The sequence below is a fragment of the Hirundo rustica genome, unplaced genomic scaffold (assembly GCF_015227805.2).
Source record: "Hirundo rustica isolate bHirRus1 unplaced genomic scaffold, bHirRus1.pri.v3 scaffold_434_arrow_ctg1, whole genome shotgun sequence".
Taxonomy (NCBI): domain Eukaryota; kingdom Metazoa; phylum Chordata; class Aves; order Passeriformes; family Hirundinidae; genus Hirundo; species Hirundo rustica.
Genome location: NW_026690479.1, coordinates 1 through 24,356, shown reverse-complemented (window position 1 = coordinate 24,356; position 24,356 = coordinate 1). Strand labels below are relative to the sequence as shown.

The window sequence follows — 24,356 nt, the reverse complement described above, 5'->3', positions numbered from 1 at the left end:
GATCAGAGGTTCCACTCCGGCTCCCGCCAGGGATCTGCATCCAAATGTCCGGAGATCCAGGGGAACCAAGAGGGAAATCCAACAGGAAATCTCAGAAATCATCCAGGAGCTGAGGGATGGCTTCCCCCGGATCCCTGGAATTGTCTCCAGGTTGGACAGGGCTTGGAGTAAAGTGGGATTGTGGAAGGTGTCCCTGAACATGGAATGGTATGGGCTTGGAATTCTCCAAACCTAAACCGTTCCAGGATTCTGGAGCCCCGCTGCTCTGGGAGAGCTGGGAACGTTCCCCTGGAAAAGGAAAAATTCCAGGGAATGCTCAGAGTCCCTGAAGGGGCTCCAGGAGAGCTGGAGAGGGGCTGGGGACAAGGGCTGGAGGGACAGGACACAGGGAATGGCTTCCAGTGGGAAAGGGGAGATTGGGCTGGGATCTTGGGAATTGGGAATTCCTGTCTGGGAGGGTGGGGAGGGGCTGGGAATTCTGGAATTCCCGGATTTGCTGTGGCTGCCCCTGGACCCCTGGCAGTGCCCAAGGCCGGGCTGGATCCACCTGGGATCGTGGGAGATGGATGGGATGGGATTCAAGCTCCCTTCCCGCCCAAACCATTCCAGCATTCCGCGCTCCCACGAAGCTCCCCATCCCGCGGCTCCGTGTCCCTTCCCCAGCCTCCGTCCCGCCCCGGCTGTCCCCAGGGATGCTCCCGGTCGCTCACCAGCCGCTCGGCGCCGTGGAGCAGGAGGTTCCGCGCGTCCGTGCGGTGTCCGATGTCCTCCCAGTAGGAGGAGAGCACCACCACCGGCTTCACGTTCCCCCAGGGCAGGTAGTAATAGTGACAGCCTGGGAGAGGGCACGGCGGGACGCCGGGATAACGGGATGCACCCCCTCGGGACGATGGGATAACGGGATGCACCCCCTCGGGACAATGGGATAACGGGATCCACCCCCTCGGGATACCGGGATAACGGGATCCACCCCCTCGGGACAATGGGATAACGGGATCCACCCCCTCGGGACAATGGGATAACGGGATCCACCCCCTCGGGATGATGGGATAATGGGATCCACCCCCTCAGGAGGCTGGGATAACGGGATCCACCCCCTTGGGACGATGGGATAACGGGATCCACCCTCTCAGGATGCTGGGATAACGGGATCCACCCCCTCGGGATGCCAGGATCCACCCGCACAGGATGCTGGGATAACGGGATCCACCCCCTCGGGACGATGGGATAACGGGATCCACCCCCTCGGGACAATGGGATAATGGGATCCACCTCCTCAGGAGGCGGGGATAACATGATCCACCCCCTCGGGACAATGGGATAATGGGATTCACCCCCTCAGGAGGCGGGGATAACGTGATCCACCCTCTCGGGATGCTGGGATAACAGGATCCATCCCCTTGGGATACCGGGATAATGGGATCCATCCCCTTGGGAAGCCAGGATAAGGGATCCAACCTCTCGGGACGCTGGGATAATGGGATCCACCCCCTCAGGACCCTGGGATAAAGGGATCCATCCCCTTGGGATGCCAGGATAATGGGATCCACCCTCTCGGGATGCTGGGATAATGGGATCCACCCCCTCGGCACGCCGGGATGCCGGGATCCACCCCCTCGGGATGCCAGGATAATGGGATCCACCCCCACAGGATGCTGAGATAATGGGATCCACCCCCTCGGCACGCCGCGATAACGGGATCCACCCCCTCGGGATGCCAGGATCCACCCCCACGGGATGCCGGGATAACGGGATCCACCCCCTTGGGACAATGGGATAATGGGATCTATCCCCTTGGGACAATGGGATAACGGGATCCACCCCCTCGGGATGATGGGATAATGGGATCCACCCCTCGAGACACGAGGGTAACGGGATCCACCCCCTCAGGACACTGGGATAATGGGATCCACCCCCTTGGCACGCCGGGATTACGGGATCCACCCCCTCGGGATGATGGGATAATGGGATCCACCCCTCGGGACACGAGGGTAACGGGATCCACCCCCTCAGCAAGCGGGGATGAAGGGGAAAAGCGGGATTGGGCCGGGGATTCGCCTCGGGAGAAAGATGGGAATGGTGCTCCCCAAATCCTTGGGATCCCATCGAGATCCGATGGGATCTGGCTCCGCGGCTCCGGCAGCGAGGCCGGAGAGCAGCCCAGCATTCCTGGTGGGATGAGGATGGGAGCCAGGGAAAGGCCAGGGAAAGGTGCTCCCAAAAATCAGCTCATGGAGCCGAGAGAAGTCCCGGCTTCCCTGCTCCTTCCCAGACACAAACTCCACACAGCTGAGGTGGGAAAACCCTCTGGAGTTGCCTGGTCCAAGCAGGGACACCTTCAGGATCACCTGGACACAACCCCTGGCTTCCCCTGGATCCCTGGAATTGTCCAGGGCCAGACTGGACGGGGTTTGGAGCCACCCGGGATAGTGGGAAGTGTTCCTGAGCATGGATAGGGGTGGGAATGGGATGGGATTTAAGATCCCTTCCCACTGAAACCATTCCAGGATTCTGGAGCCCCTCTGCTCTGGGAATGTTCCTCTGGAGAAGGGAAAAATCCAGGGAATGCTCCGAGTCCCTGAAGGGGCTCCAGGAGAGCTGGAGAGGGGCTGGGGACAAGGGCTGGAGGGACAGGACACAGGGAATGGCTTCCAGTGGGAAAGGGGAGATTGGGCTGGGATCTTGGGAATTGGGAATTCCTGGCTGCATTCCCAGTGGTGGATCCAGCAGGGATAATGGTTGGATTGGGAAAATCCAGCTCCATCCTGGGAAGTGCCCAAGGCCAAGCTGGACACTGGGGCTTGGATCCACCTGGGAGAGTGGGAGGTGTCCCTGAACACGGATGGGGTGGGAATGGGATGGGATTTAGGGTAACTTCAAAACCCAACCCATTCCAGGATTGTGGAGCCCCTCTGCTCTGGAGCCAGGCTGGGAGAGCTGGGAATGTTCAAACAGGAGAAGGGAAAATTCCAGGGAATGCTCAGAGTCCCTGAAGGGGCTCCAGGAGAGCTGGAGAGGGACTGGGGACAAGGGCTGGAGGGACAGGACACAGGGAATGGCTTCCACTGGGAAAAGGGAGATTGGGCTGGGATCTTGGGAACTGGGAATTCCTGTCTGGGAGGGTGGGGAGGGTCTGGGAATTCTGGAATTCCCGGCTTTGCTGTGGCCGCCCCTGGATCCCCAGCAGCGCCCAAGGCCGGGCTGGATCCCACCCGGGACAGTGAACCCACGAAACCTTCGCGCCCTTCCCAACCCAGCCCATTCCCCAACTCCCGGATTCCCTCCCGCCGGCCGGGCTGGGATCATCCCGAGGGACGGAATCCGCGCGGCGCTCACCGTCGAAGACGGCCCGGCTGTACTGGGTGGTGGAGGCCAGGGGCAGGCAGGTGGTGTCGAACTTGTTCCCGTAATTCCCGATGCTGACCTCGAACTGGACGGCGCCGTCCACGCCCTGGAGCATCGTGGCCGAGTAGAAGGCGGCGAAGAGGGAATACTTCCGCCGGCGCAGGTATTTCTGGAATACAGACGGGAATTGGAGGCGGAGGAGGCGCTGAGGATGATCTCCCGGAGTCTGAGCTGGATGAGGCTGGAGGCTGAGGGAGTTGGGAAGGGGCTGGAAAACCAGGAAAAGCTGAGGGAATTGGGAAGGGGCTGGAGAACCAGGAAAAGCTGAGGGAATTGGGATTGGACTGGAGAACCAGGAAAAGCTGAGGGAATTGGGATTGGACTGGAGAACCAGGAAAAGCTGAGGCAGATGGGATTGGACTGGAGAACCAGGAGAAGCTGAGGGAATTGGGATTGGACTGGAGCATGAGGAAAAGCTGAGGGAATTGGGAAGGGACTGGAGAACCAGGAAAAGCTGAGGGAATTGGGAAGGGGCTGGAAAACCAGGAAAAGCTGAGGGAATTGGGATTGGACTGGAGAACCAGGAGAAGCTGAGGGAATTGGGATTGGACTGGAGCATGAGGAAAAGCTGAAGGAGGTGGGAAGGGGCTGGAGAACCAGGAAAAGCTGAGGGAATTGGGAAGGGGCTGGAGAACCAGGAAAAGCTGAGGGAATTGGGATTGGACTGGAGAACCAGGAGAAGCTGAGGGAATTGGGATTGGACTGGAGAACCAGGAAAAGCTGAGGGAATTGGGATAGGACTGGAGAACCAGGAAAAGCTGAGGGAATTGGGATTGGACTGGAGAACCAGGAAAAGCTGAGGGAATTGGGAATGGACTGGAGAACCAGGAAAAGCTGAGGGAATTGGGAATGGACTGGAGAACCAGGAAAAGCTGAGGGAATTGGGAATGGACTGGAGAACCAGGAAAAGCTGAAGGAGGTGGGAAGGGGCTGGAGCATGAGGAAAAGCTGAGGGAATTGGGATTGGACTGGAGAACCAGGAAAAGCTGAGGGAATTGGGATTGGACTGGAGAACCAGGAAAAGCTGAGGGAATTGGGAATGGACTGGAGAACCAGGAAAAGCTGAGGGAATTAGGATTGGACTGGAGAACCAGGAAAAGCTGAGGGAATTGGGATTGGACTGGAGAACAAGGAAAAACTGAGGGAATTGGGATTGGACTGGAGAACCAGGAAAAGATGAGGGAGATGAGAAAAGGCTGGAAAACCAGGGAAAACTGAGGGAATTGGGATTGGACTGGAGAACCAGGAAAAGCCGAGGGAGTCCGGAAGGGGCTGGACAACCAGGAAAAGCTGAGAGAACTGGGATTGGACTAGAGAACCAGGAAAAGCTGAAGGAGGTGGGAAGAGGACAGAGTACCAGGAAAAACTGAGGGAATTGGGATTGGACTGGAGAACCAGGAGAAGCTGAGGGGGGCCGGGAAAGGGCTGGAGAACCAGGAAAAGCTGAGGGAATTGGGATTGGACTGGAGAACCAGGAAAAGCTGAGAGAAGATGAGAAAAGGCTGGAAAACCAGGAAAAACAGGGAGATGGGAAAAGGCTGGAGAACCAGGAAAAGCTGAGGAAATTAGGAAGGGACTGGAGCACAAGGAAAAGCTGAAGGAGGTGGGAAGGGGACAGAGAACCAGGAAAAGCTGAAGGAGGTGGGATTGGACTGGAGAACCAGGAAAAGCTGAGGGAAGATGAGAAAAGGCTGGAAAACCAGGGAAAACAGGGAGATGGGAAAAGGCTGGAGAATCAGGAAAAGCTGAGGGAATTAGGAAGGGACTGGAGCATGAGGAAAAGCTGAAGGAGGTGGGAAGGGCCTGGAGAACCAGGAAAAGCCGAGGGAATTGGGATTGGACTGGAGAACCAGGAAAAGCTGAGGGAGATGAGAAAAGGCTGGAAAACCAGGGAAAACTGAGGGAATTGGGATTGGACTGGAGAACCAGGAAAAGCCGAGGGAGCTGGGAAAGGAGCTCATCTTGGATGAAAGGAGGATCCAGAGGGACCTTTTAGTTCTGCACAATTCCCTGGAATGCTGGAACAAGGTGGGAGTTGGGATCTGCTCTCAGGGAACGACAGGAAAAGAGGGAACGGCCTCAGGCTGTGCCAGGGAAGGCCCAGGTTGGACAGCAGCAGGAATTTCCTCATGGAAAGGGAGCTCAGGGATTGGAACTGCCCCGGGAGCTTTGGAATCCCCATCCCTGGAGGTGTCCATGGAATTCCTGGACGTGGCGCTCAGCGCCAAGGTGGGGATCGGGAACAGCTCGGACTCGATCACCCTGGAGGGATTTTCCAAACTCAGTGATCCCGGGACGGGAATTTTCTTGCAGAAGGAATAACAAACTGTGCAGCATGGGAATTTTGGGGGAATTTTAGGAAAACCGGATGGAAGAGGAGGCTCCAGCTTCTCATGGAAAAGGAGCCAAAGGAGGAAATCTGAGAGAGCTGGGAATGAAGGGAAATCCCCCAGAATGTCATGGGAAACCTTGGAATCTCCAGAACCTAAAGGAGACACGGCCTGGAGGGACAGGACACAGGGAATGGCTCCCACCGGGAAAGGGGAGATTGGGCTGGGATCTTGGGAATTGGGAATTCCTGGCTGGGAGGGTGGGAAGGGTCTGGGAATTCTGGAATTCCCAGATTTGCTGTGGCCGCCCCTGGATCCCTGGCAGTGTCCCAGTCCAGGTTGGGATGGATTTGGATCCACCTGGGATAGCGGGAGCTGTCCCTGGGTGGGAATGGATGGGATTTAATGTCTGGAGATCCAGGGGAACCAAGAGGGAAATCCAACAGGAAATCTCAGAAATTGTCCAGGAGCTGCGGGATGGCTTCCCTTGGATCCCTGGAATTGTCTCCAGGTTGGACAGGGCTTGGAGCAAACTGGGATTCTGGAAGGTGTCCCTGAACATGGAATGGTATGGGCTCGGAATTCTCCAGACCATTCCAGGTTTCTGGAGCCAGGCGGGGAGAGCTGGGAATGTTCACCTGGAGAAGGGAAAAATCCAGGGAATGCTCCGAGTCCCTGAAGGGGCTCCAGGAGAGCTGGAGAGGGACTGGGGACAAGGGCTGGAGGGACAGGACACAGGGAATGGCTTCCAGTGGGAAAGGGGAGCTTGGGCTGGGATCTTGGGAATTGGGAATTCCTGTCTGGGACGGTGGGGAGGGGCTGGGAATTCTGGAATTCCCGGATTTGCTGTGGCTGCCCCTGGATCCCTGGCAGTGTCCAAGGCCGGGTTGGACACTGGGGCTTGGATCCACCTGGGATCAGGGAATGTGTCCCTGCCCATGGAACCGGATCATCTTCAAGCTCCATTCCCACCCAAACCATTCCATGATCCCACAATTCCATGCCCACCACACCCAGCTCGGATGGACCAGCCTGGACACTTTGGGATGGAAATCCAGCAGGAAATCCCTCCAGGAGCTCACGGACCACGGCAGGGCCCCCACCCACGGCCGACACCCCTTCCGTAGCGTCCCACGTGCCAGCCCCAGAGATTTCCCGGGAATTCCAATACCTCCACCCTCAGGATGTCATCGGCAGGAATCTCCTCCACCTTCTGCTCCATGTGCTCCACCAGTTTGGTCTCCAGCTCCACCAGGATCCGGCCCCGATACGCGACGCCCTCGCCCTTTGGGATAGACCGGGAACAGGCGTCAGGATCCCGGGAATTCCCTTCCCGAGGCCGAGCTCTGCCTTTGCCTCCGAGGAGCTCCATCGCGGAGCAGCGAGATCGGGGAAGGAATTCCGGCCGGCGCTTCCGAGGCGGAATTTTGGGAGCGGAGCGGGATCGGGAGGCGTTAGCGGGAATAGCCGGGAGCGGGAAACGCAGCGCAGGCTCCTGATGACAAAGCCGGGTTGGGTTAGAAGCGGCTGTATTCTTTTTTTTTTTTTTGGGGAGAAAAGTTTGGGAAAAGGAGGGTTATTTTGGGACGCGCCGGGAAGCAGCCGATGTCACCTTTCCCAGATTGAGCGTCTCGTAGGGATCGGGGAATCCGGTGAATTCCCGGGGGCTGCCGTACAGGTTGATGTAGCAGGGCCCGAAGGTCGGCAGGAATCCCAGCCCGTCATCCACTGGGAATGGCAGGGAAAAGAGGGATTAGGGATTCCTGGAGGCACCCTGGGGAATGCGTCGCGCTCGCCGTGGGATCGCAGGGATCGCACAGCCGGAGGCCACCGAAATCCTGGAATTTCCGCCCGGTTCGAGTCCCGCGACCTCACCTTGGAGCGGGAGAAAGATACGGAGGGCGTGGCGCTGAATCCTGGGAATTGCCAATCCCGGGAAAAGCCCCCATGGAAAAGGGGCAAGGTCAGAGAGGGGTCGGACAAGAGTGAGAGTGACAGGAGAGAGGGAAGAGCCTCGGGATGTGCCGAGGGAGGTTTTTAGGCTGGATTCTCGGGAAAACTCCTTCCCGGAAAGGGCTGTCCCCATTCCTGGAGGGATTGAACATCCCTGTGGATGCGGCACTTGGAGACACGGATACGGGGTGGCCTTGTGAGCCCGTGGACCAGAGGGACTTTCCAACCCTGTGATTCCATGAGGAGAACCACTCGTTTTTCACGGAATTTTGCGCGGGAATCAAAGCCCTGAGCTCCGTGCGCCCGGCTGGCCCCGCATTCCGGACACGACGGCATCCCGGGAATCCCCAGAGGGCCGAACCGGAGCCATTCCCTTTTCCCAAGGTGCCCAAGTCATCCCAGCCAATCCCCCCCCCCCAGTCCAGAGAGCGGAACCAGTAAAACCAGTCCCGGGAAGTGCCGGAAAACCGGGAAGTTACTGGGAACGTACGATCCGAGGGTTTCAGAGGCTTCGCAGGAGCAGGAAACTCATCTGAGGCACAAAAAGAGGGAGAGAGGTTGGGAAAGGTCGGAAGAGGAGCCTGGAGAAGGGATGGAAGATGGGGATGAGGGTGGAGATTCCCACGGGTTTTAGTGCGGAGAGACAGAGAGAGAAAGGGAGAGGTTTTTCATGGAATCATGGAGTCATGGAATCATGGAGTCATGGAATGGTTGGGGCGGGAAGGGACCTTAAAGCCCATCCAGGTGCATCCAGGGACACTTCCCACTATCCCGGGTCGTTCCAAGCCTTGCCCAGCCCGGCCTTGGATCGCCCCAGAGGCTGTGGGATTGGGCAGGCAGCGGGATTGGCACATCCCTGAGCTGCATTCCCAGGCATTTCCTCGGGATCGATCAGATCCCGGTGGCGGGAAGGGAGACGCCAATCCTGGATCCCTCCATTCCCATCCTCCCTCCCGGCATCTCTCTCTCTCTCTCTCTCCATCCCATCCCAGGGTCTGTGGTGGGATCGGGATCGGGATCGGGATCGGGATCGGGCAGTGTTTTGCGTGGGACACGGGTGGAGCCCCTGGATCATGTCCTGATCCACGGAATGGCTTGGAAGGACCTTCAAGCTCATCCCATTCCATGCGCAGGGACGCATCCCTCTGTCCCGAGGCGCTCCCAGCTTTTTCCAGCGCGGCCATCCCGTGCCCCCACAGCTCACAGGGAGGTCACAACGCCAAGCGCGGAATTCCCGCTGGAACCGCGGGATCCCGTGGAAGCGCTGGCAGCGGGAAAAGCTCATGCAGGCGGAAGCTCCAAGCAGCTCCAAAGCCGTGTCCCGAATTCCCGCCCTCGCACCCGGCACCGGTGACAGCGACGCACGGCTGAGCCCTGCCACGCCCGGGGGTCCTTAACCGCGGAAAATTCCCGGGATTCGGGACAGCCGGATGGGAATTCCCACCCCGTGACAGCCCCTAAGTGTCACCTCGGGGGTGCCGCAGGGGGGACGCGGCCGCTGCCACCACCGGTGCCACCACCACGTGTCACCAACCTCCGGCACCCACGGACCCGCAGCCTCCGTCCCCCGTTCCCGAGAATCCACCGAATCCTAAATCCAGAGGGGTTGGATCCACCCGGAAGTGGGGCAGAGCTCCGAGTGACCCTAGGATCCCATTGTGTGTCCCCAGGGTGGGGACAATGACAGCTGTGACATTCCCAAAGCCACCTCCAGCCACGCCACAGGGCTCCTCCATAGGCCTCATTCCCAAGAATCCACCAAATCCCAAGAATCCAGAGGGGATGGATCCATCTGGAAATGGAGCACAGTGACCCCAGGACTCCATCCTGTGTCCCCGGGCAGGGATGGTGACAGCTGTGACATTCCCAAAGCCGCCTCCAGCCACGCCATGGAGCTCCTCCATAGCCCCATTCCCAAGAATCCACCAAATCCCAAGAATCCAGAGGGGATGGATCCATCCGGAAATGGGGCACAGTGACCCCAGGACCCCATCCTGTGTCCCCAGGCAGGGATGGTGACAGCTGTGACATTCCCAAAGCCACCTCCAGCCATGCCACAGGGCTCCTCCATAGCCTCATTCCCAAGAATCCACCAAATCCCAAGAATCCAGAGGGCTTGGATCCATCCGGAAATGGGGCACAGTGACCCCAGGACCCCATCCCGTGTCCCCAGGCAGGGATGGTGACAGCTGTGACATTCCCAAAGCCGCCTCCAGCCACGCCATGGAGCTCCTCCATAGCCCCATTCCCAAGAATCCACCAAATCCCAAGAATCCAGAGGGGTTGGATCCATCCGGAAATGGGGCAGAGCTTGGAATGACCCCAGGATCCCACCTCATGTCCCCAGGGTGGGGACACAGACACCTGTGACCACCCCAAAGTTACCAACAACCTCCCCAAAGCCATGCAGCTCCTCCATGGCCGCATTCCCAAGAATCCACCAAATCCCAAGAATCCAGAGGGCTTGGATCCATCCGGAAGTGGGGCAGGGCTTGGAATGACCCCAGGACCCCATCCCATGTCACCAAGGCAGGGACAGTGACAGCTGTGACCTCCCCAATGCCACCAACAACCTCCAGCCACACCACGGGCCTGCAACTTCCTTCTCCCATTCCCAAGAATCCACCAAATCCCAAGAATCCAGAGGGCTTGGATCCATCCAAGCGCACACAGCTCGGAGCGACCGCAGGAACACATCCCGTGTCCCCAGGCAGGGATGGTGACAGCTGTGACATTCCCAAAGCCACCTCCAGCCGCACCATGGAGCTCCTCCATGGCCGCATCCCCAAGAATCCATCAAATCCCAAGAATCCAGAGGGGATGGATCCATCTGGAAATGGGGCACAGTGACCCCAGGATCCCATCCCATGTCCCCAGGCAGGGACAGTGACAGCTGTGACATTCCCAAAGTCACCTCCAGCCACGCCATGGAGCTCCTCCATAGCCCCATTCCCAAGAATCCACCAAATCCCAAGAATCCAGAGGGGTTGGATCCATCCGGAAAGCACGCACATCTTGGAATGACCACGGGGACACATCCCGTGTCCCAAGACGAGGACGGTGACAGCTGTGACATTCCCAAAGTCACTAACAACCTCCAGCCACACCACGGGCCTGCAACTTCCTTCTCCCATTCCCAAGAATCCACCAAATCCCAAGAACCCACCAAATCCCAAGAATCCAGAGGGCTTGGATCCATCCAGAAACCGTGCACAGCTCGGAATGACCGCAGGACCCCATCCCGTGTCCCCAGGCAGGGACGGTGACAGCTGTGACATTCCCAAAGCCACCACCAACTGCCAGCCACGCCATGGAGCTCCTCCATAGCTCCATTCCCAAGAATCCACCAAATCCCAAGAATCCAGAGGGCTTGGATCCATCCAGAAAGCGCACACAGCTCGGAGCGACCACGGGAACACATCCCGTGTCCCCAGGCAGGGATGGTGACAGCTGTGACATTCCCAAAGTCACCTCCATGGCCACATCCCCAAGAATCTACCAAATCCCAAGAATCCAGAGGGGACAGATCCATCCAGAAATGGGGCAGAGCTTGGAATGACCACGGGAACCCATCCCATGTCCCCGAGGCAGGGACGGTGACAGCTGTGACATTCCCAAAGCCACCAACAACCTCCAGCCACACCACAGGCCTGCAGCTTCCTTCTCCCATTCCCAAGAATCCACCAAATCCCAAGAATCCAGAGGGCTTGGATCCATCCAGAAACCGTGCACAGCTCGGAATGACTGCAGGACCACATCCCGTGTCCCCAGGCAGGGATGGTGACAGCTGTGACATTCCCAAAGTCACCTCCAGCCGCACCATGGAGCTCCTCCATGGCCACATCCCCAAGAATCCACCAAATCCCAAGAATCCAGAGGGCATAGATCCATCCAGAAAGCGACCATAGTTCGGAGCGACCGCGGGAACACATCCCATGTCCCCAAGACGAGGACAGTGACAGCTGTGACATTCCCAAAGCCACCAACAACCTCCAGCCACACCACGGGCCTGCAACTTCCTTCTCCCATTCCTGAGAATCCACCAAATCCCAAGAATCCACCAAATCCCAAGAATCCAGAGTGCTTGGATCCATCCAGAAACCGTGCACAGCTCGGAATGACTGCAGGACCCCATCCCGTGTCCCCAAGGCGGGGACGGTGACAGCTGTGACATTCCCAAAGCCACCAACAACCTCCAGCCACGCCATGCAGCTCCTCCATAGCCCCATTCCCAAGAATCCACCAAATCCCGAGAATCCAGAGGGCTTGGATCCATCCGGAAATGGGGCAGGGCTCGGAATGACCCCAGGACCCCATCCCGTGTCCCCAGGCAGGGCCAGTGACAGCTGTGACATTCCCAAAGTCACCCACGCCATGGAGCTCCTCCATAGCCCCATTCCCAAGAATCCACTAAATCCCAAGAATCCAGAGGGGTTGGATCCATCCAGAAAGCGCACACAGCTCGGAATGACCCCAGGACCCCATCCCGTGTCCCAAGACGAGGACGGTGACAGCTGTGACATCCCCAAAGCCACCAACAACCTCCAGCCACACCACGGGCCTGCAACTTCCTTCTCCCATTCCCAAGAATCCACCAAATCCCAAGAATCCAGAGGGCTTGGATCCATCCAGAAAGCGCACACAGCTTGGAAGGAACACATCCCATGTCCCCAGGCAGGGCCGGTGACAGCTGTGACATTCCCAAAGCCACCTCCCGCCATGCCATGGAGCTCCTCCATAGCCCCATTCCCAAGAATCCACCAAATCCCAAGAATCCAGAGGGGATGGATCCATCTGGAAATGGGGCACAGTGACCCCAGGACCCCATCCCGTGTCCCCAGGCAGGGCCGGTGACAGCTGTGACATTCCCAAAGCCACCACCAACTGCCAGCCATGCCATGGAGCTCCTCCATGGCCGCATCCCCAAGAATCCACCAAATCCCAAGAATCCAGAGGGCTTGGATCCATCCAGAAATGGGGCAGAGCTTGGAAGGAACACATCCCGTGTCCCCAGGCAGGGCCGGTGACAGCTGTGACATTCCCAAAGCCACCTCCAGCCGCGCCATGCAGCTCCTCCAAGGCCATGCATTCCCAAACCCCGCCCTGCTTCCCGCCCTTACCCTCCAGCTCCCCGCCGGGGGCGGAAATCTTGGACATTCCCAGGAAGGCGGTGCCGATGACGTCGTTGTGCGTCAGGCGGTCCCTGCGGGGTGACATCGTCACTTTTGGGGACATCCCCGAGCCCCCATCCCGCCGCTCCGGGCACCCGGGAACGCCCTTCCCGCTCACCAGTCGGTCACGCGGATCCTCATCCGCTCGCACATGGAAGGGAACTGGGAAAAGGGATACGGGGAAGAGGGTGAGCCTTCGGAGCCGGGGGACAGCGGGAAGGGGCCTTGGGAATGCCGGAGCTCACCACGGCCGGCAGCGTCAGGCACTGGTTCCACTGGGGGTTGGCGTTCTTCTCCAGGATCCGGGAATAGAGCTGGAAGGGGGAGGGACGGGAAGAGGGAAAAGTTGGTGTTGGCCCGGGAAAGCGGCTGTTGGGGCAATTCATGGAGTTGGGAAGCCTCGGATTCCCTAAAATCCGGCTTCGGCTTCCCTAAAATCTGGCCTCAGGTTCCCTAAAATCCGGCTTCGGATTCCCTAAAATCTGGCCTCAGGTTCCCTAAAATCCGGCCTTAGATTCCCGAAAGTTGAGGCTCTGATTCCCCTAAATCCTGCTTCAGATTCCCTAAAATCCAGCCTTAGATTCCCGAAAGTTGAGGCTCTGACTCCTCCAAATCCTGCTTCAGATTCCCTAAAATCCAGCCTCAGGCTCCCTAAAATCCAGACTTAGATTCCCGAAAGTTGAGGCTCTGATTCCCCCAAATCCGGCTTCAGCTTCCCTAAAATCCTGCTTCAGATTCCCTAAAATCCAGCCTCAAGTTCCTGAAAGTTGAGGCTGTGATTCTCCCAAATCCTGCTTCAGATTCCCTAAAATCCTGCTTCAGATTCCCTAAAATCCAGCCTCAAGTTCCTGAAAGTTGAGGCTCTGATTCTCCCAAATCCTGCTTCAGATTCCCTAAAATCCTGCTTCAGATTCCCTAAAATCCAGCCTCAGGTTCCCTAAAATCTGGCCTTAGATTCCCGAAAGTTGAGGCTCCGATTCTGCCAAATCCTGCTTCAGATTCCCTAAAATCCAGCCTCAGGTTCCCTAAAATCTGGCCTTAGATTCCCGAAAGTTGAGGCTCCGATTCTGCCAAATCCTGCTTCAGATTCCCTAAAATCCAGCCTCAGGTTCCCTAAAATCCAGCCTCAGCCCTCTCAAAACCTGGCCTCAAATTCCCTAAAACCTGACCTCAAATTCCCCAAAACCCAGTCTCAGGCTCCTCAAAATCCAGCCTCAGATTTCCTAAAATTCTGCCTCAGATGCCCTGAAGTTGGGACTCAGATTCCCCCAAATCCAGCCACAGGTTCTGCAAACTCCAGCTTCAAATTCCCTAAAATCCAGCCTCAAATTCCCTAAAATCCAGCCTCAAATTCCACGGGGTTCCCAAACCCCCTGTGGCAGGAGGCAGAGGATGTTTCGGATTTCCCAGGGATCTTCCCGCCTTGGGACCAGCGGGATCACATTTGCCCCATTCCAAGAGCAAATTCCCCCATTCCAAGGTTGAATTCCCCTATCCCAGGGCCAAATTCCCTCACAAAGACAAAATTCCTCCATTAAATGACCAAATTTCCTCATTCCAGGAGCCGGCCTGGGGATCCACAGGGAATGTCCCACTGCCATCCCAGTCCCAAGGACATCCCGGTGCCATCCCAATCCCAAAAAAAACTGGGAGGGAATGTCCCACTGCCATCCCAGTGCCATCCCAATCCCGAATTCCTGGGGATTGCCTTGCTGCCATTCCAACCGCAAGGACATCCCACTGAAATCCCAATCCCGAAGATCTGGGTGGGAATGTCCCACTGCCATTCCAAACCCAAGGACACCCCACTGAAATCCCAACCCCAGGGATCCACAGGGAATGTCCCACTGCCATCCCAACCCCAAGGACATCCCGGTGCCATCCCAATCCTGAAGATCTGGGTGGGAATGTCCCACTGCCATCCCAACCCCAAGGACATCCCGGTGCCATCCCAATCCTGAAGATCTGGGTGGGAATGTCCCACTGCCATCCCAAACCCAAGGAAATCCCACTGAAATCCCAATCCCAGAGACCCGGGAGGGATTGTCCCACCGAAATCCCAACACCTAAGACATCCCACAGCCATTCCCAATCCCAGGATGATCCTGCCGTTATCCCAGCCCTGGGAACTCCCCGCTGCCATCCCAGTCCTAAGGACATCCCACTGCCATCCCAATCCCAAGGACATCCCGGTGCCATCCCAATCCCGAAGATCTCGGTGGGAATGTCCCATTGCCATCCTAATCCCAAGGGCACCCCACTAAAATCCTGACCCCAGGGATCCACAGGGAATGTCCCACTGCCATCCCAGTCCCAAGGACATCCCAGTGCCATCCCAATCCCAAAAAAACTGGGAGGGAATGTCCCACTGCCATCCCAATCCCGAATTCCTGGGGATTGCCTTGCTGCCATTCCAACCGCCAGGACATCCCACTGAAATCCCAACCCCAGGGATCCACAGGGAGTGTCCCACTGCCATCCCAATCCCAGGGAAATCCCGGTTCCATCCCAGTCCCAAACATCCGGGTAGGAATATTCCACTGCCATTCCAACCTCAAGAACATCCCACTGAAATCCCAATCCCGAAGATCTGCGTGGGAATGTCCCACTGCCATTCCAAACCCAAGGAAATCCCGGTGCCATCCCAATCCTGAAGATCTGGGTGGGAATGTTCCACTGCCATTCCAAACCCAAGGACATCCCAATCCCAAAGATCTGGGAGGGAATGTCCCACTGCCATTCCAAACCCAAGGACATCCCAATCCCAAAGATCTAGGAGGGAATGTCCCACTGCCATTCCAAACCCAAGGACATCCCAATCCCAAAGATCTGGGTGGGAATGTCCCACTGCCATTCCAAACCCAAGGACATCCCACTGAAATCCCAATCCCAGAGACCCGGGAGGGATTGTCCCACCGAAATCCCAACACCTAAGACATCCCGATGCCATTCCCAATCCCAGGATGATCCCGCCGTTATCCCAGCCCTGGGAACAGCCCGCTGCCATCCCAGTCCTAAGGACATCCCACTGCCATCCCAATCCCAGGGATTTGGGAGGGAATGTCCCACTGCCATTCCCAATCCCAGGATGATCCCGCTGTTATCCCAGCCCTGGGAACACGCCACTGCCATCCCAATCCTGACGACATCCCAATCCCAAAAATCCTGGCAACTGCCCTGCCACCATCCCAGCCCCATCCCAGGACACCCCAGTGACATCCCAATCCCAAAGATCTGGGAGGGAATGTCCCACTGCCATTCCAAACCCAAGGACATCCCAATCCCAAAGATCTGGGAGGGAATGTCCCACTGCCATTCCAAACCCGAGGACATCCCAGTGCCATCCCAATCCCAAAAAACTGGATAGGAATGTCCCACTGCCATCCCAATCCCAAAAATCAGGGTGGGAACGTCCCACTGCCATCCCAATCCCAAAATCCTGGCGACTGTCCTGCCACCATCCCAGCCCCATCCCAGGACACCCCAGTGACATCCCAATCCCAAAGATCTGGGAGGGAATGTCCCACTGCTATTCCAAACCCAAGGACATTCCAATCCCAATATCTGGGAGGGAATGTCCCACTGCCATTCCAAACCCAAGGACATCCCAATCCCAAAGATCTGGGAGGGAATGTCCCACTGCCATTCCAAACCCGAGGACATCCCGGTGCCATCCCAATGCCGAAAAACTGGATGGGAATGTCCCACTGCCATCCCAGTTCAGAGGACATCCCACTGAAATCCCAATCCCGAAGATCTGGGAGGGAATATCCCGATGCCATTCCCAATCCCAGGATGATCCCGCTGTTATCCCAGCCCCGGGAACACGCCGCTGCCATCCCAATCCCTGGTTCCTCCCGCTGCCATTCCCGGGATCCCAGAGGATCCCGTTCTGCTGACCGTTTTCCCGGCAAAGCTGACTTCCACGAAGGGATCCACCAGGTTCTTCTTGTTGCTCTCGAAGCCGAAGATCTGCCGGACGTTGTCCATGACGGCGTCGTCCACTGGGAAAAGAGGGAGACGCCAAAATCCATGGAATTCCGCGGCATCCGGAGGGCCTCAGCGGTCCCACCAGCGGGAGGAGACAAAACCAGTTCGGACCAGTAAGAAACTTCCCACAAAAACCACCCAATATCCTTGGATCTAGATACGGATCTTTCCCTCCTCCGGGCCATGATTCCTGCCCGGAATGTGGCGGTTCCGAGGGAGATCCGGAGGGAAAACCTACTCTGGGGCAAATCCTCGGCTTTGAAGATCCGGAGGCAGAACTGGGCCCCCCGGAGCGCGATCCCGGTGGGACGCAGCAGGTTGGACTCGATGTCCTCCTTCTCCTCGGCCGCATCCTTCTTCTCCAGCTGCGGGAAGAGGGCAGCGGGAAAAGTCACCCCCGGATCCCGGGAATCAGCCGGGGAATCCCGGAGGAGAGAGGCCGGGTGGATTTATGGAATTGCCATCCCAAACGGAGCGCCCAAGGGGAGGACGGAGGGGGATCGGAGCAGCCTGGGATAGCGGGAAGAGCCCCTGGATGTGGAATGGGATATAAGGGCTCCTCCAAACCCAAACCATTCCAGGATTCTGGAGCTCTGGGAGAGCTGGGAATGTTCCCCTGGAGAAGGGAAAAATCCAGGGAATGCTCTGAGTCCCTGAAGGGGCTCCAGGAGAGCTGGAGAGGGGCTGGGGACAAGGGCTGGAGGGACAGGACACAGGGAATGGCTTCCACTGGGAAAGGGGAGATTGGGCTGGGATCTTGGGCATTGGGAATTCCTGGCTGAGATGGAATTCTGGGAATTCCCAGCTTTGCTGTGGCTGCCCCTGGATCCCTGGCAGAGCCCAAGGCCAGGCTGGGATGGGTTTGGATCCACCTGGGATAGCTGGAGGCATCCCTGGGTGGGAATGTGATGGGATTTGAGATCCACCCCCAACCCAAACCATTCCATGATTCCATAAGAAAACGCAGCGCTCTTCCCCCAAAACAGAGGAAGATCCAAGCTGCGGTTTCCCTGGGAACGGCCGCGGGGGTTGGTGACTCTGGGCCGGAATATCCCAAGGCTGGAACATCCCCCCCATTCCCAGCGGGAATACTCACGGGAGCTTCGTCTCCAGGCCCCAGCACGCAGGCGCTGACCTTCAGGTAGCCCTTGGCTCCCGCGGAAAAATCCTCCGGATCCGAGAGGAGCAGCCACTTCCTGCGGAAAGCGTGTTCTGCGGGAAAACACGGAAAGCTGGGAGTCGGTCCTGGGATGTGCGGGGAGGTCGGGAATGCTCCTGGGTGGGGTTTAAATGGAAATTATGGCATGGGAAAGGGGAAAATTTCAGTTCCTTTCCCGGGAAGGGACCAGGGAATAGAGTTCATTGGAAGAGAATTCCCAGAGAAGCTATGGATGCTCCATCCCTGGAACCGTCCAAGGCCAGGTTGGACATCGAGGCTTGGAGAAAACTGGGATGGAAGATCCCTAGAACATGGATGGGGTGGGAATGGGCTGGGACTTCAGGTCCCTTCCCATCCAAACCATTCCAGGATTATGCCCTGGAGCCAGGCTGGGAGAGCTGGGAATGTTCCCCTGGAGAAGGGAAAAATCCAGGGAATGCTCAGAGTCCCTCAAGGGGCTCCAGGAGAGCTGGAGAGGGACTGGGGACAAGGGCTGGAGGGACAGGACACAGGGAATGGCTTCCACTGGGAAAGGGGAGCTTGGGCTGGGATCTTGGGAATTGGGAATTCCTGTCTGGGAGGGTGGGGAGGGGCTGGGAATTCTGGAATTCCCAGATTTGCTGTGGCTGCCCCTGGATCCCTGGCAGTGCCCAAGGCCAGGTTGGACACTGGGGCTTGGATCCACCTGGGATAGAGGAATTTTTCCCTGGATGGAACCGGAGGATCCTTAAGTTCCCTCCCCACTCAAACCATTCCGGGATTCCGTGATCACGGATCCGGGGATCCTCTATGGAAGAGCTGGGATGTGTGGGCACGTTTCCCAAAAAAAAAAAACAAAACCGAAGGAGTTTCCCAAGGCTCACTTGGCTCGGAGTAAACGGCCTCCACATCCATCTGTGGGATCAAAGGAAAAGGAGATTCCAGAGTCCATCCAGAGTGGGAAACGCCGGGAAGAGGCAATGGGATCTTACCCGGAATTCCCCGATCACCGAATCCGCGCGGAACGATCGAGAGTCCACGACCTGAAAATGAGGGGAAATGGGTGATCCAACCCAAATCCCGCCGGGATGGAGCATCCTGGGGAACGGGGGGTGTTTCCCTGGGAAGGGGAGAATTCCAGGATTTCCCAGCGCTCACCGTGAGGAAAATGGGAGCATCGAACAGCTCCGATGGCGACTCGAAGACGTTGAAGAAAAACGTCTGTGGAAAACCGGGATGAGGATGAGGAACTATCCCAGTTTCCCCCATTCCCACATCCTGGCCTCTCCCAGGAATCGCTGGAGTGGGAATTCCCGCCGACCTCATCGAAGAAGGGGCTGTTCCCTTTCCGGATCCGCGTTCTCCGGGTTTGTCCGGCCACCGTCACCTTCACCACCGGCCGGATCTGGATCCCGGGAAGCTGCCGGGCCTCGATGACCCTCACCCGGATCTGGGATGGGATGGGGGACAGGGAATCAGCAGGGTGGGAATCACCGGGATCATCCCATGGGATGAGATGGACAGGGAATCAGCAGGGTGGGAATCACCGGGATCATCCCATGGGATGGGATGGACAGGGAATCAGCAGGGTGGGAATCACCGGGATCATCCCATGGGATGGAGGACAGGGAATCAGCAGGGTGGGAATCACCGGGATCATCCCATGGGATGGGATGGACAGGGAATCAGCAGGGTGGGAATCACTGGGATCATCCCATGGGATGGGATGGACAGGGAATCAGCAGGGTGGGAATCACCGGGATCATCCCATGGGATGGACAGGGAATCAGCAGGGTGGGAATCACCGGGATCATCCCATGGGATGGACAGGGAATCAGCAGGGTGGGAATCACTGGGATCATCCCATGGGATGAGATGGACAGGGAATCAGCAGGGTGGGAATCACTGGGATCATCCCATGGGATGGACAGGGAATCAGCAGGGTGGGAATCACCGGGATCATCCCATGGGATGGGATGGACAGGGAATCAGCAGGGTGGGAATCACCGGGATCATCCCATGGGATGGGGGACAGGGAATCAGCAGGGTGGGAATCACTGGGATCATCCCATGGGATGGACAGGGAATCAGCAGGGTGGGAATCACCGGGATCATCCCATGGGATGGGATGGAGGACAGGGAATCAGCAGGGTGGGAATCACTGGGATCATCCCATGGGATGGGGGACAGGGAATCAGCAGGGTGGGAATCACTGGGATCATCCCATGGGATGGACAGGGAATCAGCAGGGTGGGAATCACCGGGATCATCCCATGGGATGGGATGGAGGACAGGGAATCAGCAGGGTGGGAATCACTGGGATCATCCCATGGGATGGGGGACAGGGAATCAGCAGGGTGGGAATCACTGGGATCATCCCATGGGATGGACAGGGAATCAGCAGGGTGGGAATCACTGGGATCATCCCATGGGATGGGATGGGATGGACAGGGAATCAGCAGGGTGGGAATCACTGGGATCATCCCATGGGATGGGGGACAGGGAATCAGCAGGGTGGGAATCACTGGGATCATCCCATGGGATGGACAGGGAATCAGCAGGGTGGGAATCACCAGGATCATCCCATGGGATGGGATGGACAGGGAATCAGCAGGGTGGGAATCACCGGGATCATCCCATGGGATGGGATGGACTGGGAATCAGCAGGGTGGGAATCACCGGGATCATCCCATGGGATGGGATGGACAGGGAATCAGCAGGGTGGGAATCACTGGGATCATCCCATGGGATGGGATGGACAGGGAATCAGCAGGGTGAGAATCACTGGGATCATCCCATGGGATGGGATGGACAGGGAATCAGCAGGGTGGGAATCACTGGGATCATCCCATGGGATGGGATGGACAGGGAATCAGCAGGGTGGGAATCACCGGGATCATCCCATGGGATGAGATGGAGGACAGGGTATCAGCAGGGTGGGAATCACTGGGATCATCCCATGGGATGGACGACAGGGAATCAGCAGGGTGGGAATCACCGGGATCATCCCATGGGATGGGATGGACAGGGAATCAGCAGGGTGGGAATCACCGGGATCATCCCATGGGATGAGATGGACGACAGGGAATCAGCAGGGTGGGAATCACCGGGATCATCCCATGGGATGGGATGGACAGGGAATCAGCAGGGTGGGAATCACCGGGATCATCCCATGGGATGGAGGGCCAGGATTCACCGGGATCATCCCATGGATGGAGGGCAGGGAATCACTGGGATCAGGGATGGGATGGACCACAGGGAATCACCCAGATCCCACAGGATGGGGGACAGGGAATCACCGAGATCTGGGATGAAGGACAAGGAATAACCGGAATCATCCCATGGGATGGAGAGCAAGGAATCAATGGGATCGTCCCAGGGAATGGAGGACAGGGAATCACTGAGATCAGGGATGGGACAGAGGAAAGGAAATCACCGGGATGTGGGATGGGATGGGATGGGATGGGATGGGATGGGATGGGATGGGATGGGATGGGATGGGATGGGATGGGATCCATGGGATGGGATCCATGGGATGGGATGGGATTGGATGGGATGGGATTGGATGGGATCCATGGGATGGGATCCATGGGATGGGAGACAAGGAATCACCGGGATCATCCCACGGGATGCAGGACAAGGAACCACCAGGACAACCTGCAGCGTTTTCTGGGAACAGCTCATCCCACCTGGAAATCCTGCGGTTTGTTGGATAAAGGCTTTTTGGGAGAGCTCCTCCTCCTCCTCTTCACCCCCTGGATGTGATTCCCGGACGGTTTCCTCGGGAACAACGGCGGCTCCGAGCCCGGCGCTCCCGAGGACGCCGAGGGCTCCGTGTCCACCGCGGCCTCCGGATCTTCCGCGTCCTCCTCTCCGGCCGTCTCTGCCCGGCGGGAGGAGGGAAAGGTGGGATTCGGGAATGGGTTCGGATTCCAGGATGCCGGGACGGGAAGGGGTGGCGGTTACCGGTGACCGTGTCCAGCTCGGCGGCAGCCGGGGCCGGCTCCGGAGGGGCCGGAGGAGGGAAAAGCGGGATAGCGCCCGGAGGGGGGATGTAGGAGACCTGCAGGAACAGGGAAGCCTGGAAAAGAGGGAATGAGTGTGAGGAAAGATGGGATGGGAGAAGTGGGGTCAGACTGGGAGGGAAGGGATTCGGACTGGGATAAACTGGGAGGGAAGGGATTCGGACTGGGATCAAACTGGGAGGGAAGGGATTCGGACTGGGATAAACTGGGAGAGGAGGGATTTGGACTGGGATAAACTGGGAGGAAAAGGATTCAGACTGGGATAAACTGGGAGGGAAGGGAGTCGGACTGGAATCAAACTGGGAGAGCAAGGATTCAGACTGGGATAAACTGGGAGGGAAGGGAGTTGGACTGGGATCAAACTGGGAGAGCAAGGATTCAGACTGGGATAAACTGGGAGGGAGAGGATTCAAAATGGGATCAAACTGGGAAGGAAGGGATTTGGACTGGGATCAAACTGGGAGGGACATGGATCAGACCAGTCCCAGACTGGGAGGGATGTGGCTCAGACTGGGATCAAACTGGGAGGGAGAGGATTCAGACTGGGATCAAACTGGGAGGGACAGGCTCGGACTGGGATCAAACTGGGAGAGCAAGGATTCAGACTGGGATAAACTGGGAGGGAAGGGAGTCGGACTGGGATCAAACTGGGAGTTTCAGCTGGGACAGACAGGAATCAAACTGATCCCAAACTGGGAGCCACAACTGATCCCAAACTGGGAGCTCCAGCTGATCCCAAACTGGGAGCTCCAGCCGATCCCAAACTGGGAGCTCCAGCTGATCCCAAACTGGGAGCTCCAGCCGATCCCAAACTGGGAGCTCCAGTCAGTCCCAAACTGGGAGCTCCAGCCGATCCCAAACTGGGAGCTCCAGCTGATCCCAAACTGGGAGCTCCAGCCGATCCCAAACTGGGAGCTCCAGCTGATCCCAAACTGGGAGCTCCAGCCGATCCCAAACTGGGAGCTCCAGTCAGTCCCAAACTGGGAGCTCCAGCTGATCCCAAACTGGGAGCTCCAGTCAGTCCCAAACTGGGAGCTCCAGCCGATCCCAAACTGGGAGCTCCAGCTGATCCCAAACTGGGAGCTCCAGCCGGTCCCAAACTGGGAGCTCCAGCCGGTCCCAAACTGGGAGCTCCAGTCAATCCCAAACTCGGAGCTCCAGCCAATCCCAAACTGGGAGCTCCAGCCGATCCCAAACTGGGAGCTCCAGCCGGTCCCAAACTGGGAGCTCCGACTGGTCCCAAACTGGGAGCTCCAGCCGATCCCAAACTGGGAGCTCCAGCCGGTCCCAAACTGGGAGCTCCAGCCAATCCCAAACTGGGAGCTCCAGTCAGTCCCAAACTGGGAGCTCCAGCTGATCCCAAACTGGGAGCTCCAGTCAGTCCCAAACTGGGAGCTCCAGTCAGTCCCAAACTGGGAGCTCCAGCTGATCCCAAACTGGGAGCTCCAGCTGATCCCAAACTGGGAGCTCCAGCCGATCCCAAACTGGGAGCTCCAGTCAGTCCCAAACTGGGAGCTCCAGCCGATCCCAAACTGGGAGCTCCGACTGATCCCAAACTGGGAGCTCCAGCCGATCCCAAACTGGGAGCTCCAGCCGATCCCAAACTGGGAGCTCCAGCTGATCCCAAACTGGGAGCTCCAGTCAGTCCCAAACTGGGAGCTCCAGCCGATCCCAAACTGGGAGCTCCAGCCGATCCCAAACTGGGAGCTCCGACTGATCCCAAACTGGGAGCTCCAGCTGATCCCAAACTGGGAGCTCCAGTCAGTCCCAAACTGGGAGCTCCAGCCGATCCCAAACTGGGAGCTCCAGCTGATCCCAAACTGGGAGCTCCAGTCAGTCCCAAACTGGGAGCTCCAGCCGATCCCAAACTGGGAGCTCCAGCCGATCCCAAACTGGGAGCTCCGACTGATCCCAAACTGGGAGCTCCAGCTGATCCCAAACTGGGAGCTCCAGCCGATCCCAAACTGGGAGCTCCAGCTGATCCCAAACTGGGAGCTCCAGCCGATCCCAAACTGGGAGCTCCAGCCGATCCCAAACTGGGAGCTCCAGCCGATCCCAAACTGGGAGCTCCAGTCAGTCCCAAACTGGGAGCTCCAGCCGATCCCAAACTGGGAGCTCCAGCTGATCCCAAACTGGGAGCTCCAGCTGATCCCAAACTGGGAGCTCCAGCTGATCCCAAACTGGGAGCTCCAGTCAATCCCAAACTGGGAGCTCCAGTTGATCCCAAACTGGGAGCTCCAGCCGATCCCAAACTGGGAGCGGGCTCTCACCCCGGTGCTCTCCTTGCGCGAATCCAGCAGCGGGAGCTGGAACGATGCCGCCAGGCCGGGAGCGCCCAGAACAT

General features: G+C 57.8%; 1 protein-coding gene across 1 annotated transcript; it reads right to left on the bottom strand.

Annotated features, from left to right (window-relative positions):
- Positions 1-710: 710 nt before the first annotated feature.
- Positions 711-24,350, bottom strand: LOC120748016 (dysferlin-like; the record flags this gene model as incomplete). The annotated part of the gene is made up of 18 exons (XM_040054087.2): positions 24,283-24,350; positions 21,954-22,068; positions 21,677-21,870; positions 19,309-19,437; positions 19,146-19,208; positions 18,980-19,030; positions 18,872-18,902; positions 17,946-18,061; positions 17,088-17,214; positions 16,760-16,863; positions 13,105-13,173; positions 12,978-13,021; positions 12,809-12,891; positions 8,179-8,220; positions 7,348-7,463; positions 6,907-7,020; positions 3,337-3,514; positions 711-835 (listed from the first exon to the last, which is right to left on the bottom strand). Coding segments are annotated over exons 7-18 (1,149 nt in total), but the record flags the coding sequence as incomplete, so codon positions are not given.
- Between the last annotated feature and the right edge of the window lie 6 nt (positions 24,351-24,356).